The following is a 14,714-nucleotide window of genomic DNA, read 5'->3' as shown; positions in this document are numbered from 1 at the left end:
TAATTACTTTCTCAACAATTTCCCTTTGGAAGTCATAATTTCGAGGGCATGTAATCACAAAGTGTAATATCATTTACGAACTCCATCAAATTATATCTTTTCCGGGATCTTTGCATGATCTTGCGATGATTTTCCCATAGTGGATTTCATGGGTTTTTAATTCCACACTTCGACATCAGCACACGTTGTGCTTTTTTTTAAACAATTATTATTTTAAGTTCGCTATGGTCGACTCTTTTCCTGCACCACAACACGTTGATCTATAAATAAATATTCTTGTACAGCTACCATGGCTACTGTATTTAGCATATATAAACACCGAACGGAAGTGTCACCACGTCCTAAACAAAATTTCTCTCGTGACGGCTCACTGCGTTCGACCAAAGTGAAATCTGAATATAATTATTTTCTCAGAAATTTTCCTTTGGAAGTCATAATTTCAAGGGCATTTAATCACAAAGTCTAAAATCATTTAAGAACTCCATCAAACCATATCTTCTCGGGATCTGTGCGCATAAACATACTTTGTATCGCGTTTTATCCAGTATTTCTAAAAGTCACGTTTTTGTTAGACTGCAAAACAGTCGCATCTTTTGCGAACGCGCTCGGTCTTCAAACGAGAGCGAGAGGTCTGGAGTCAATCGGCGCTTCGCGCCTTCGATGAGCGCTTTTCTAACGACTTTAGAGAAAAAACGACTGTTTTGCAGTCTACGTTTTTGTCAAAGAAAAGGGTATAAATAATTATATACTGTAACTCGCTGAAAATCGTCTATGTTCAAAATAAAACTGCAACAACACACGGCATCTACAAAATACATAACAATTGTAATGCTTATCTAAGTACATCCCACGATTCAGCCCTCGTACCTGCTTCTTGATGATTCGCCCTCGGCTTCTGCCGATGTATTCCATATGAAGGGTCTCGTTAAATTGGATCTCGAACTGGAATTCATGTCGACTTTGAATTACCTACGCGATGTGATACTTCAGAAGTTTTTCTACAGCTTTTTTCAATATCACGAGTTCACCGATCAAGCGATTTTGTGCCCCTCTTCCTTCCCCCACTCGCTCTAATTCGCATTTGAAGCGCCCTTCCAAGATTTACACTATTGTTGTCTACTACACAACTTAGTAGCGGCGCTGTGATTGGTTCTCGCGTGATCTATATATTTCTCAGTCGGTCCCGCATCGGGAAAACAAGTTGTGCAGATGTGACACAAAGAACCTACACGGGTGTACTCCACGAAACTATGCAGAGAATTTCACGCTTCGTGAAACAAACGTTCTCGAAAAGTTTTACAAACGGGTTTTAAATACCGGAAGTCAAGTTGAAGAAAGGTAAATTGTCGATATCATTACGTGTAGGGCTCGTGAGAATCTTCTTCGAGGGCTTTTACGAAGCGCGGAGTTTTCGTGTCTTGAAGCGCGCGCTGTAGCTGTCCTGCTTAGCACGCATAACTAAGTTATTATGCGTCAAAGTTGTAAACATTGAGAGTACAAAGAAACTGGCACTTGGTTCTTTTCTGCATTATTAACCACAAAACAAAAAGCGTGCTCAGCCGAGATGTTCAAGTGCGATGTTACATTTTCTTGGCCGTTCACCAGAAATAGAAAAAATAATGTCAGCTCGAGAAAACGAAACGGTGGGAAAATTTTTGTCCTCCGCCGCGAGAAAAATAACGCCTGATCGCAGGTTAGTAACTGACTACCAAATACTTGCTAAAACGGAAATGTCAAATGGTATTTTCTAAGAATGTTCCTAAGAATATTTTCAGCCTTAAATCGGCAGAAAAATAAGAATATTCAGCCTGGGTCGGAAAAATTGTATTCTTATAAAAAAAAAAAGAGTGTATTAAGCTGCGGCTAAATTTAGTCTTCAAGAAATGACCTCATATTCTTGCATGTGACCCTTCTGTGTTAACTTCGCGACGCACGACGCGAGCACTGAAATTTATCCGTAACAAGTTACATTTACATCGCACAGTAGTACCTCGGGAAAGTTTTTTCGAGGCCGTCCTCTCTTTCCTTTCCTGGGCACTTCCGTTGACAAGAGCTTTTCATCTTGAGCGTGTTCGTTCACGGTTTCCTGTGTAGCTTCCGTTGTTGTGTTCGGCGGCGGAGCGCTCTCCTCAACTGGTGCTGCTGTGGTGGGCTCAGTCAGTAGCGTGCGCACGACGCTTTGGAATTTTTTCCGAGTTCGCCGATCAAGCGAGGAGCGTGGGAGTATAGTGTTCCAGGTTTACACTATTGTTGTCTACTACACAAATCATTGGCAAATTTACTATCGTGTGGCCCTGCGCTAATTGACTAATACAACTTAGTAGCGGCGCTGTGATTGGCTCTCGCGTGATCTATTGTCAGTTGGACCCGCGTAGTTTGTTTTGCAGAAGAGCCAAGACCACCCTCCTTCCTTTGAACACGCCGCCTGATTGTAAAGCAACTTATTCATGATTTTGAACTTTTAAATTTTGAGCATGTAGGGGATATCAACATCCTCGTTGAGAAATTTGTGAATATATTAGAAACTGCTGCAAAACAATCGCTAAAAATTGTAAATCAGAACAAAAAATCAAAACGTAACTCCCAAATTTGGTTTGATAACGAGTGTAATCGTGCCAGGAAAAATTTACATCGCCTTTCCCATAGAACACATAAAAATCCTTTGGATGAACAAACCCGACTCGACTATCTCTCATCAAGAAGTCAATACAAACAGTTATTACGAAATAAAAAACTCCAACACCGAGATAATAAAATTGTCGAACTAATTAAAACTAGAGATCCACTGAATTTTTGGACCAATCTGAAATCTCTTGCGAATCAAAAACAAACCTCACTTGACTCAACTATTCCTATGCGCAAACTATACAACACTTTCAGCAATTACATTCAGCACCAAATGTAAATCTACTCAAGAAACAAGAGGAAATAATCAAAGAGTTAGAACACAAAAAAACAACACTATCGCAGCTTAATAACCTAGATAAACCTTTCTCTGAGAAAGAAGTTAAACGATCAATCAAAATGCTTAAAAATAAGAAAGCAGCTGGTCTTGATCGAATAAGGAACGAAATTTTGAAAAGCGGAGCTCATTATTTGACAACTTCTTTAACAAAATTATTCAACTTCATACTCAGCAAAGGAACTTATCCAGATTGACAGACCAGCCGAGCTGCTGTCGACGTTATTGTTAAAGTTTTCGCTCGAGCGAAGCGGAAGTTTCGAGAAGAAGATTTCATGTATGTATTTCTGTATTCTGCAGACTGTGTAGATGATTACTTTTCTAGTTTGTGGTTTCTACTACTTGACATTTTTGCATCACATTAATATTTTAGTATTAATTTCGTGTTTCGACGCTACGGTAAATAAGCTATAATTTCATACTTGCTACATGCTCACAGTGACACATTGACCTTCACAGCACATATAACTTTATGATCGCGTCATATTCTTTCCAAAATTATCTATCAAATATCAAACTCTGCCCGGTATATTATTTTACATTGAAAGCTGTGAGCTGCCGAGAAGTTTCCTCTGAAACAAACACGGTAATCTAAGCCGGGTCTAAGTACAATCGAACGGATAATCAGAGCAAAGGTTACTTTACTAAGTTAAAAATTTGTTGTTCGTGCTCCGTATGCATGAAACGGAAACAATCTCTCTTGCCAATGTTCATCTTTTGATTTTGATATTTTTGTATTATTAGTTTTTCATTAGTTTATTGAAGAAATACTGAATAACGTACCTGGAAACATGTGGGAAACTAGAAACCTTTCGATTTGATTTCTTGCATTACTTGCTGTTGTGAAGGCTTTGATGGTTGACTTAAGAGCCGGATTATATTGTATTTTAAAGGCTGGTTTTCATATGATTTGACGCTAGTTATCGCCGTAGTTATTAAATCACTGCCAGTATCTCTCATTCATGAAGCAAATAATGTGAAATAAAATTAAAACTGATGTAAATGTAAATGTTTTTTTTTTTTTTAAGTGGCCATTCACTTAGCTTCGAGATAGCTTGTTTCAAGTCATTTCACTGAAACAGAGGAACATTTTTTTTAACTAAACATAAGATGATTTACTGTATATTGTCCTGAGGTCTTCCAGCTCTCAATAAACGACCCAATGATTGCCTTGTTTATGAAGACAATGAAAATAAGATCAATACTGGGGTATATAAAGGAGCAATGTCACAATGTTTCAAGTCATTTGTCTTATTTTTTTTCTAAGGTGGAAAACAAACACTAAGAAGTTCTAACAAACCGAATGCAAATCAAGCGATTAATTTTGTTTCTAAGGTGTTTAAATTAAACATTAGTTTTACTGAGCAAGTATAAACAGTCTGGATCGCCATGACAGAGTTTAAGATTGTGTCACGCAAGTGTCACGCGTGAGTTCGTGCCCAGGTGATACTTCCTTTAGTTTGTCCTAGTCCTTTGACTTTCGAATACACCCCACCAACACTACCCGCACAAAAAGCCGCGAAAAATCGACTGACCACTCCAGGTAGTGCGAAATACTTATGACATTAAAGAAACTTTTTACACGGTTTTTACTTAACCACTAAAACGTTCTCGTCCCCATAATTTTGTAGATGTATAACATTTTTAACGCACGTGTCATTGTTTTCTTACGCTCTGTTACCGAGTGTATTGTTTTCTAGAAGCACGTGCAGGAAAAACCACTTAACCATGATAGGAGCCCATGAGTTTCTGCTTAGCGTAACAAAGCATTGAAAAAATCCCACCACGTCATATCGAAAAAAAAAATCGTGAATTCAAATCAAACACAGACCGTTTAGGCTCTTTGGAGTAGGCATGTACATGTGCACTATTCTGGAGGATATAAGAGGCGTTTTGAAAGAATATAAAAAGCCGAGTGGGGACTTCGCCAAAAAGCTTTTTTAACGGAGACTTAACCCTCCGCAGCAATCCAAAAACTCGTTCATGCCGAAAGGCTATGTGTAAATCTGGGGGCCAACCTAAAACTACAACAGAGGATATTATGTTGTACCTGCTCATTTCTTCTCGCGGATCGACGAACTCTTGAAATTCTCGTTCTGAGCTGCTGTGTTCAGTGGAGCCATTAGGCAAACCGCTAAAAGAAGTCATGTCGTAAAACCGTCAGTTGCAAAAAAAGGACCTCTACAAGTCTGCCACAACGTTTCCCTCGGTAAACCAGCTGTAAATTACGGTACCGAAAACAGAACGCAACTTTGATTACAGAAGTACATACGACTGCTGATACGGAACTAACCTGCGACCAGGCGTTGCCGTTTTCTCGCGGCCGGATTTTCTATATTTAACATATTGAAATTACTGGCTGAATGCCGCATGCGCATTAGTCACTCATAATTACCGCTTCTTTCTGATTGGCCTACACAACTAAGATGTACACAAGGATTCGAGGTACGTGGAGAAACGCGCACACGTAATAGGCAACCTCGAGGCAACCGGATATTGCCGTATCCGGGTTGTATCGCTCTTCTGCACGGCCTAAAAAACTCTGAAGAATGTTAACATGCGAGAGCTATTCGAATATTGCAGTGTATGAACTGTCGTCAGTCGACGAATCGAATCCCTGATCATGACCCGAAGATTTAGCTGATGCATTCTCAAAAGGGGAAAACGGCAAATAAATTTGTCTCGCGTCGGAACAGAAGATGAAGAAATCCATTATGAAACCTTGCGGAGAAAGCCATTTCACTAAAATTTATGAATATCCTTTTGTCTTTATCCCTAAATGTCACTTCTTTTATTTTGTAGCAGGGTTTCTGTATTTGTAGTTTTGTTAATTTTGACGAACCGTAATGCTTAACTGTTTTCAATTCTTTGTGGACATTTCCGTTCAGAGCGAAAAAAGGTATGTGATGTCATGAATAAGTTTATCTCTTGTAGGAACAGAAGATGAAAGAATTTTATGGCACCTCGCGGAGTAAGCGATTTTGATTCCTCCGTTACTTGCTTGAGGACAACCTTACATGTAAGATTCACCAGATTGTATCTCCTTTTTTAGGGTCTAAAGGATTGCAGAGCTCTCTAGTCATAAGAAACTATTTACATTTGGACAAAATATCAGCAAAACTTAGCTTTTTCGTGTTCTGTCTGATTCGTGTTGATTCAGACAATTCGACCTCACATTGCAAGTTGGAAAGCCGAGAAGTACAGTGGAACCTCGATATAACGGTGGGCCAAGGGACTGGCAAAATATGATCGTTATAACGAGGTTTCGTTATATCGAGGTTCGTTTCCATATATTTTACTATTACTGGGACGAAGAATACCGTTCGTTATATCGAGGACTTCGCTATATAGAGGTTCGTTTATATTGGCGACGAAACGTGATAACGATGAAGAATTTGTCATTCACTGGAAAATATTCATTCATTAAACCAAAGTAATTATCTGGCCAATAACAAAGGACACAGACAATCCAGTGAACCAATCAAAACTCACAGTAAATACATGTAACCGCCGCGAAGCGCGTGAAAACGTGTGCGAGTCACAAGTGGTTTTGGTTTTACTTTTGATTAGATGAGAAGCAAACGCGAATTACTTTCGACACTCAAGTGTAAACTGCTCTAATATGGATGTAGTTGAAATAAAGTCAATAGTCCAGTATCACAAATATCCCATTTGTAACATAAAAGTTTGATATTAAGGAGCGTCACTGTATATCCTTAATTTCAAATCAGGATACACAAAAGTGACATTATTCAATAAATATGATGGAATATCACCTGGTGTAGTTTGTTATACTGTGTCTCCATCTTTTTCTCTGCAAATTAAGCGATCCTATAGCAATCAGTTCCCCAGTAATCCATGTTAATGATGAACTCCCATTCAAATCCTCCTATGGCTAGAGATGGCCATCGAGCAGTCTCATTATGAATCTGGGTACCCTGTGGTAAAACAGGTCAATCGACAGTGAATTATTCTCTAGCTCTCCCCTGGCCTTGCCAGTATATTGATTCATTCACACAGCGACCAATACACTTTGACTTAAGGGACCTACCGTTATTGTATCTATAACAAATTTCTCGATTTTGATTGGTCCTCCGTGCGCCATCATGTAATTGGCGCGAGATTAGGTTGGTGTCAAACTAAATCTTTTTGGCTATTTCTTAATTTAAAAATTACCCGCCTGATTACTCTCTGAATTGTACTCAACTCAGTCCAGTTACTATCCCCTGATCGATATAGTGTGGGGGCGTGGTCTCTGTCCCCCGTTCCAATACCCTAGCGTTACATATTCTCCATGCGGAGAGCATGCTCAGATCGAGGTATGTTGAGCTAGATGAAATCGATATGCACATCTTATTTGCACATCTCCTGAAACCTCACAACAGTATAGCAAGTTACTATTAGAGGATTGCAGAACTCTTGAATTTGATTGCAGTCCACTGTGTGCGCTTGTGTGAGGCTGTGAAGGGATTGCTCCGCGAGCGGTCAAGATGAAACAAATCCTGCGCTATATATGATTGGTTACCCGAGCAGGAAAGATGGACCTGTCTTACCCACTCGGGATTGCCCGCTGTGTCCCGCAAGAAATATGGTGTTTCTTATATACCGCATAATATTTTTTTACCAAGCTTGTTAGACCAAGATAGCTGGATATTAGCCTTGCCCTTGTTTACGTGGTTATGGACCTCGACTGCGTCTCAGTTCATTAAAATGCAAAAATATAAAGATCCATTATCCAGAGATCTGGTGGAACAAGCTTGGTCAATGACCCAAGCCTTACATACGCTCAATGAACCACCGCGCATATCTTATACCGTACTGGCGCTAACATGGGCTTCAGCAACCTCGTCCCCAGGGAGCTTTTCCCTTCGAAATGAGAAAAGCGCCCTGGGAAGGTTGGGGCTTCAGTCCCCGGTTACTCCATGTGGTCTTTTCTATAGTGGCTATACGGAGAGGGTCCACCCGAAAGGTAGCCTGCGTTGCAAACGATCTAAAACCCCGGGGTTTAAAATCTTCTGCAACGCAGGCTACCCGAAAGGCTACCTTTTTCAGGCTGAAGCTCCTGGAAAGGGTAGCTACTTCAACAACAACAACAACAACAAAGTTTATTTGAACTAGTAGAAGTGTAGAAAAGGGTAGAGAAGAGTGTCAGTTCCCACCTATTTACAAGTGCCTTTCATAAAATATAAAATAGACGCACCAAATCGCTTTAGAATAGGGGTGAAATCATTCTCTGCAGGTATGTGAAAGAAGTACCATTTTGTTATGGAAAATACGCAAGAGGTCGCTTTTCCTATCAAAAATGGAATATAAAAGGGTGCCACGGGGCGGAGCTCCCGCACCTTGCCCCCTCAGCACGAAACTTTAAGCCCCCGAGAGCTACTCGAAGAATGGATAACACTATCCATATATAACGGAGGCAGATATCTCCTAATTGATATAAAGGCTTTATTAAGCCGTACCATCTCATGAGGCCCCCCCCCCCTCCCTTGGCTCGATCTTTTGTTGTCTCACGTGGTTTGCTTCTAATTTGAAGATCCAGTAGGCAAAATGGAAAGTGCTTGGTTTTGTTCCCAGTCAGTCTTTTTAACGAAACTTACGAACCAAGATGCTCGCCTGCCTCGCCTCAAACAAACAAACAAGCAATACGCTTCTGAAAAGGCGCTGTCCGGTGTTTTTGTTTTTTGCTCTTCTTGTTCGTGGACTCCAGTAGTTGTCGTTATTCTAAGACTGAGCTCGCACTGCCAAACAACTTGATGACAAATCTTTATGACGTCATGACATTTTTTGAAGAGGTCGTATTGTCTTCTGATTCCATCCTAATCGGAAGTTTACGAGTGAGCATAAGTGAGAAAGGTAAGGTGTGATATTCCTAAAGGAGGCCAGCATCAGCGCCAGTGGGTTCATTAAGGGCCAGCTACCAGGCAAATTGGCCGGCTGCGAGAACAACTTTGCCCGGCTGTTTTCAACATTTGACCCAACTTTAGTTTACCAAAGAGGGTACGGTCGACGTCTTACTGATACTTTGCCCGGGTGCAAAACCCTGATGCCCACCTGCTCCAAACCTTACTGAATCCCCTGCAGCGCAAAAGGATAAAAATGGAAACGTGCAATTTTCATAACTCTTTCCAGAGCCTTGCAGCTGACTGTCGTACAAGTCAAAGGTGGTTTTTCGTTGGCCAAGCTCTACATTGTTTAAGTAATGCGGGTGCTCCAGGCAGTCAGAGTGACGGTTTATTTTCAACCCAGCAGGAAGACGACCAAAAGCAATCGTGTGCTGACCTCGCTTATGCTTATGCTTATGCCGCACCTGGCATAGGATGTATGATTTGACACGTTTGGCACAGGTTGTACGTTTTCCCGAGATTGAAACCAGAAGCCTTAATTTTTCGCTGCAAGTTGGGATTGGTTTATAATTGCGCTTTTGCTATTGATCTAGTTGTACACGGGTGATTACTGAGAAAACTACCCTGATAAGTGACAAACAAGACGAACGTGATAAAAAAGCTACAAGCTTTGTCATCACTTGTGATAAGCTGAAGAGAGGAAACGAAGCTACGATACCAAAAAAAAAACACGAAAAAAACCAATATGAAACTAAGGGGACTAGAACTAACCGCCTGTAAACTAGTTTGATCAGGTTTCGCACATTATTTGTATTCCATAATAAAGTCGGAGCTAGATAATAACAGCATTTATTTCTAAGTTTCTACCGTTGCTTGGGACTATGTTCTCTCTCTTATATGTAAAAAATACAAGTCACAGCATTTTACACTGGTGCCAGCAAATTACTTCAAGTCATATAAAAGTCAGTTTTCTGCTTTCTACAACGCTTAACATTACACTACCTACAAATAGCTAATTGTCTCTTATTTAAGCAGCATATAATGTGGGTTAAAAATATGGGCAACCCACGATTCAATTTCAAACATACATTTCACGGCTCCATGTAAAATGTATACATTCAACTTTATCAAAAATACTTATGGTGAAGAGCCATATTTCCTTATCATGATAAATGAATGCTATCATTACACTATTACGTCGCTTGACCATATGAGAACTGAAACGCTAATTTATACACTGTAGTATTCCGTATACCTCCAAAAAGTATTAACTAAAAAAAATTGTAGTGGGATAAGTTATCCCCTATTCGATGGATCTACAAATAGTACTATCGCGGACATTTTACTCATTTCTTGACTCTTTTTCTCGCCCCGCAATACGAAACTAAATATCACTGCCGGGGCGAGATAACTGGATAACGATATTTCCTAGTTTTGGCTACGTCACGTGACTAAACGTAGACCAATCACGCACAAGAAAGAAGTATTATAATAACTAAGGTTAGTCGACTTCAACAAATATATATATGTTTGTGAACTTCGACTCACAGTTAAATGAGTAAACCGTTAAATAATCCAAACACAAAATTTCATTGACAACTAACAGGTAAACGCTCGCTTAACATACAAACAGTAAAACGTCATAAGATGACAAACAAACATCTCATACAAGAAAAGGAAGTAGACAACTCTTAAAATTGACAATTAGGTCGAAAATTCAATTTTCAGAAACAATTTATCATCCTTTACGTACTGAGGACCAAAGACCTTTTCAATTAGAGCAAACTTCACAAAACCACATCCTTTACGGCAAATGGCTTCCCTGGGCCTCTGAAATGCTGAGGAATTTGGTGTGGCTTGCACGATTTGGCTGATGTCGTTGTGTCTGGCATCACTTCGATCCATAATGGACAAAGTGACTGTTCCAGTATAAGGCCAATGTAAGAAATCATCATATTCACCTTTCATCATGTGGACAAAGAGGGACACATATCTGCCACTTCCATCACCCACGCCATTGAGGTACAACCTTATGCCAAGCTTGTATTCATAGCTATCGGTATAAATAGCAGAACTGAAAAAAGCTGGTGCCACCCCATTGGCATCAACCTGGCGAAGCTGTTGAACCTCTGTTATTTCAACAATGTGAAATGTTTCACTTGGATTCATCTTCTTCCTTGTGGCCTTTTGTGGATTAGACCTGAGAATAAAACACGATTTATGATATATTATTTAGCATGGGCTATTATCTCTAGCTTGTTATCATATAGTACAATATCTCATCGTTCTATTATTTACAGTTACAAACATTTAAGGAAAGAAACTTTTCCTCTTAAAAATTATGCTGTCAATATTTTTGTCAACAGCTACTGTTTCGAATTCTTAAAAACTATTTGAAAAGCTGTAACTATTAATCATAGGAGAATGTACCAAGACTGCTACACTAATAAGTTCCACCTCAGCCTTAAATCCAGCAAATATATATATCTTTTAAACCAGTTGAAAAAAATGTTAAGAATTATAACGTCCAACCTGCAGAACCCGAATTGATCCCATCCTTGAAGTATTGGCGTTAAACTAAATCATGGATATAACATATATCACAACGAATTCAAATCCTCGTTCAGTTCAGTCAGACGCAAAAAATAAAACTGTAGCTTGCCTGGCAAGTTTCTGATTCCACAGTTGTAGCTCCTGACGACTACAGCTATGCTCAATAGCTTGCTCCGTCTGACCTGTGGAGCTCACTCCATTTATGTGGAAACCATTGAGCTGCTGGTAACATGGAGGAAGGTCTTCATGTTCATCTGGCAGCTGCACTGCAACCTGTCCGGTCTCCTGAACAGGGTAGTTATACCCACAAGCTTGATCACCACCTGCTTCTTGGTAAGGTGGTTGATACTCAGGTGCAGCCGGCCTCTGCGATGAGTGCAGGTCTGTCTCCTGAGTTGGGTAGTTCACACCATTAGCCTCTGCACCACCTCCCTGCTGGAAAAGCATCTGCTGCTGTGGTCCATTCACCAACTGATCTGCAACCAGTTCTGCCTCCTGGCTAGAAGACGATGCTTCACTGGCCTCAACACCATTCAACATAGGGCTGTAGTTCGAACCACTGCCTCTTCTTCCATCAACCTGCCGGTGAACTGGCTGCCGCTCATGTGCATTCACCGTCTGATCTGCAATCTGCTCCATCTCCTGAACGGGGACGCTCCATCCATTTTCCTGCTGTGCATCCCCCTGCTGGTAAGATGGCTGCTGCTCGTCTCCGTTTATCCTTTGACCCACGGCCTGGTCCGTTTCCTTGTCCGGGGGAGATGGTCCACTGCCCTGTTCATCATTTGTCTCATCATAACCTGACTGTTGCTCTTGTGCAGAGGTACCGTGATCGGCAGACGGCTCAAACGGAAGGCCGTTGTGGCTCAGGACAAAGCCCTGACCACCATCTCTGGGCTAGATTAAATTAGGTAAATGACTTATTAGTATATTAGTGATATTAGTGTCTGCTAATTGAGGACCCTGAGAATAAACAAACAAATACTGTATAGCAAATATAACAGAAACGTGTTTATGAATTCTAACTGGTGGGAGGCTGATGGGAAGTTAAACTCAGGATTACCGAAAACAAATCCAGCAAACGGTAGCTGGCTGAAGAATTTAAACCAGGGGCTTCCAGATTTTAGATACATAGTCTTAAAGCAATCAGCCACGCAACCTCGACTAAGAGGAAACAATAACAGTTATATTATTTTACTGTTTTACCAAATTACTGCCTCGTGGAAAGAAAAGAAAACCCCTCACAGAAAGGGTAAACTTACGTAAAACAACTCATTAAAAAGATATGAGAAATAGTGGGTGTTGTGGGTTACTTCGTCGTCGTCCAAACTATTTGTTGATACTGAGAAACCGCGTTATCGCGGCTCTGTTGCTAAGAGATCACAAGGATGCTCACCTGAGGTTGAGGTTGGCCATTCTCCCTACAAAACGTAAAACGAAGGTTACATGATAGAAATTTCCAACAGTGTCCTATGTTAATTTGCTATCTCGACTATCTCTCTCTCAACCTATGCCGGCTTCCGTTTACTGATCTTTACTCAGTCGAACTTCTTTAATTCGGACACTTAAAGGTCAGAGCTTAGTGTCCATACTGATTATCGAGGTGCAGATTATATAAATTCTGGTTTCTCTGGGACCAAGAGAATTTTCCATCATATAGAGGTGTCCGTAGTATGGAGGTGTCTGTCAGGAGAAGTTCGACTGTATTTTGTACGAAGTCGGCTTTTTTATATTTTCAAACTATCCTATTATTTTCACCGTCTGCAGCGTTACGCCCCGGCGTTACGCTAAGCGTTAGTTTCGCGGAATGTTTTTGTTTGTTAACATAACCATGGTAACCCCGCATTCCTCGAAATGTATTTTTAGAGAGCGAATCGGAACGGCGCACGTATTGTTCGCGTGACATACAAAACAAAGTATTTTAAAGGCATGCGTAGACAGATATTCAAATTGTCTTGAGGCATTGCGGCAGTGTTGTATTCACTGTTTTCTAGTTGTTTGATCGTATGGGAAATCTTAAACATGAATCGTGTTTTTCGACAAGAAATGAATGCTGGCTTCGTCAAAAGCCTGTGCGGAATCATCGCGGAATGCTCCTAGGGCAGATATCATCGCCTTTTCATCCAACACTTATAGACAGTCGATTTGTGATCGATGGAAATATGTGCATAGCTGGGGACGCCAAACTGCTGCACGCTAACTTGTCCGCTGTGGATTGTAGCACGGCTCGTCATTAATACGGGCGTAATGGCACTGGCCGATGATGGTCGATTGATTCGATCGAATGCTACATCTAAACACTTCATCTTAACTTCTTTGGGACCTCGTCTTTCACACTCATCAGACCGCAACAAATTGTGCTCTGGAAAAACACCTAAAGAGGACAATGTTTCAAGTATGTGTATAATGATTTCTACTGATTTCGACATGATATGAAATGTCGTTATTTTAGGTCATCTTTCTCTGTTGTTTTTAATTACTGGTTCTACAATGTTTTTACAAAATTCTAAATTGCAAGTCTGTACCTTGAATGTTTGGCTCCATCGCTCTAGCAAGGGTCGTCATTTTTAAAAGTTCGATTTCATTGTAGTGGCAGTTAACATAAGTAACTCTGCAGACAATATTGCACTCGATCGGACTTTTGTTTGTAATCTCTGGATTATTATTCCCTCATCTCATGTGTCAAACATGGCGAGCTCTGACAACTCTGTGTTAGTACATATGAGAACATTACAACCCAAAATTCGTTTGTATACCCTAGCTTTAAGACTTAGCAAAATGCTTCCGTGTGTACTCAAATGTCGCCAAACAGAAAATGGTTGAAATGCTCCATTTCACACTGATTGTTGAATTGATAAGCTGCAAGTTATATGTGTTTCAGCGAAATTATTCGGCGGAAAATTTGTTCTTTGCTTTAATTTGTCGAGGTTGAAATACAACATTTCCTTTTTATGAAAACAGCCTTGCACGCCAATATGAATTATCCTCCCACGTTGAAACTTAGAGGTTGCAAAATGGAAGAATTTTCAACCCATTTGTATCATAGGACGTTTTGGATGTCGAAGAAGTCTTCGCTCGTTACATGATGTCTGTTCTAAGTTTTCCTCATTCAGCTTGGCTCGTCGCTTTGGCATGAATCGCCTTAGTATTTAGTTCGATTTCATGACAGAAAAAACACGACCTAAATTGGTTTATTCATGGGATCCAGAGTGAAATGCAAAAGCAGAGTGGTCATTAGGATTTTTGTTTCTACAGTAACTGTTACTTAGTTCGCATCTATAAAATCATGGTGTTCTCGTACATCGCTATTCTGACTCAGAATATAAAAGCAGGAACAGTTTCGTTGCTATATT

General features: G+C 40.3%; 1 protein-coding gene across 3 annotated transcripts in view; it reads right to left on the bottom strand.

The window, feature by feature from the left end:
- Positions 1-5,006: 5,006 nt before the first annotated feature.
- Positions 5,007-14,714, bottom strand: part of LOC144628649 (uncharacterized) — a 90,394-nt gene continuing 80,686 nt past the window's right edge. The window contains exons 2-4 of one of the 3 annotated variants that reach the window (XM_078486792.1): positions 12,758-12,782; positions 11,471-12,258; positions 10,417-11,008 (exon numbers count right to left, since the gene is read on the bottom strand). In XM_078486792.1, the coding sequence (XP_078342918.1) occupies positions 10,513-11,008; positions 11,471-12,258; positions 12,758-12,782 (1,309 nt within the window). In that variant the 3' untranslated portion in view covers positions 10,417-10,512. Of the gene's footprint in view, positions 5,064-10,416; positions 11,009-11,470; positions 12,259-12,757; positions 12,783-14,714 lie in introns of those variants that run through there. The other 2 variants (XR_013566276.1, XR_013566277.1) reach the window with 2 other exon arrangements.

This window comes from Oculina patagonica, chromosome 10 (genome assembly GCF_052425735.1).
Source record: "Oculina patagonica isolate OP01 chromosome 10, crgOcupat, whole genome shotgun sequence".
In the NCBI taxonomy this organism is placed as follows: domain Eukaryota; kingdom Metazoa; phylum Cnidaria; class Anthozoa; order Scleractinia; family Oculinidae; genus Oculina; species Oculina patagonica.
Note: the sequence above shows the minus strand (reverse complement) of the source record. Positions and strands in the feature narration are given on the sequence as shown.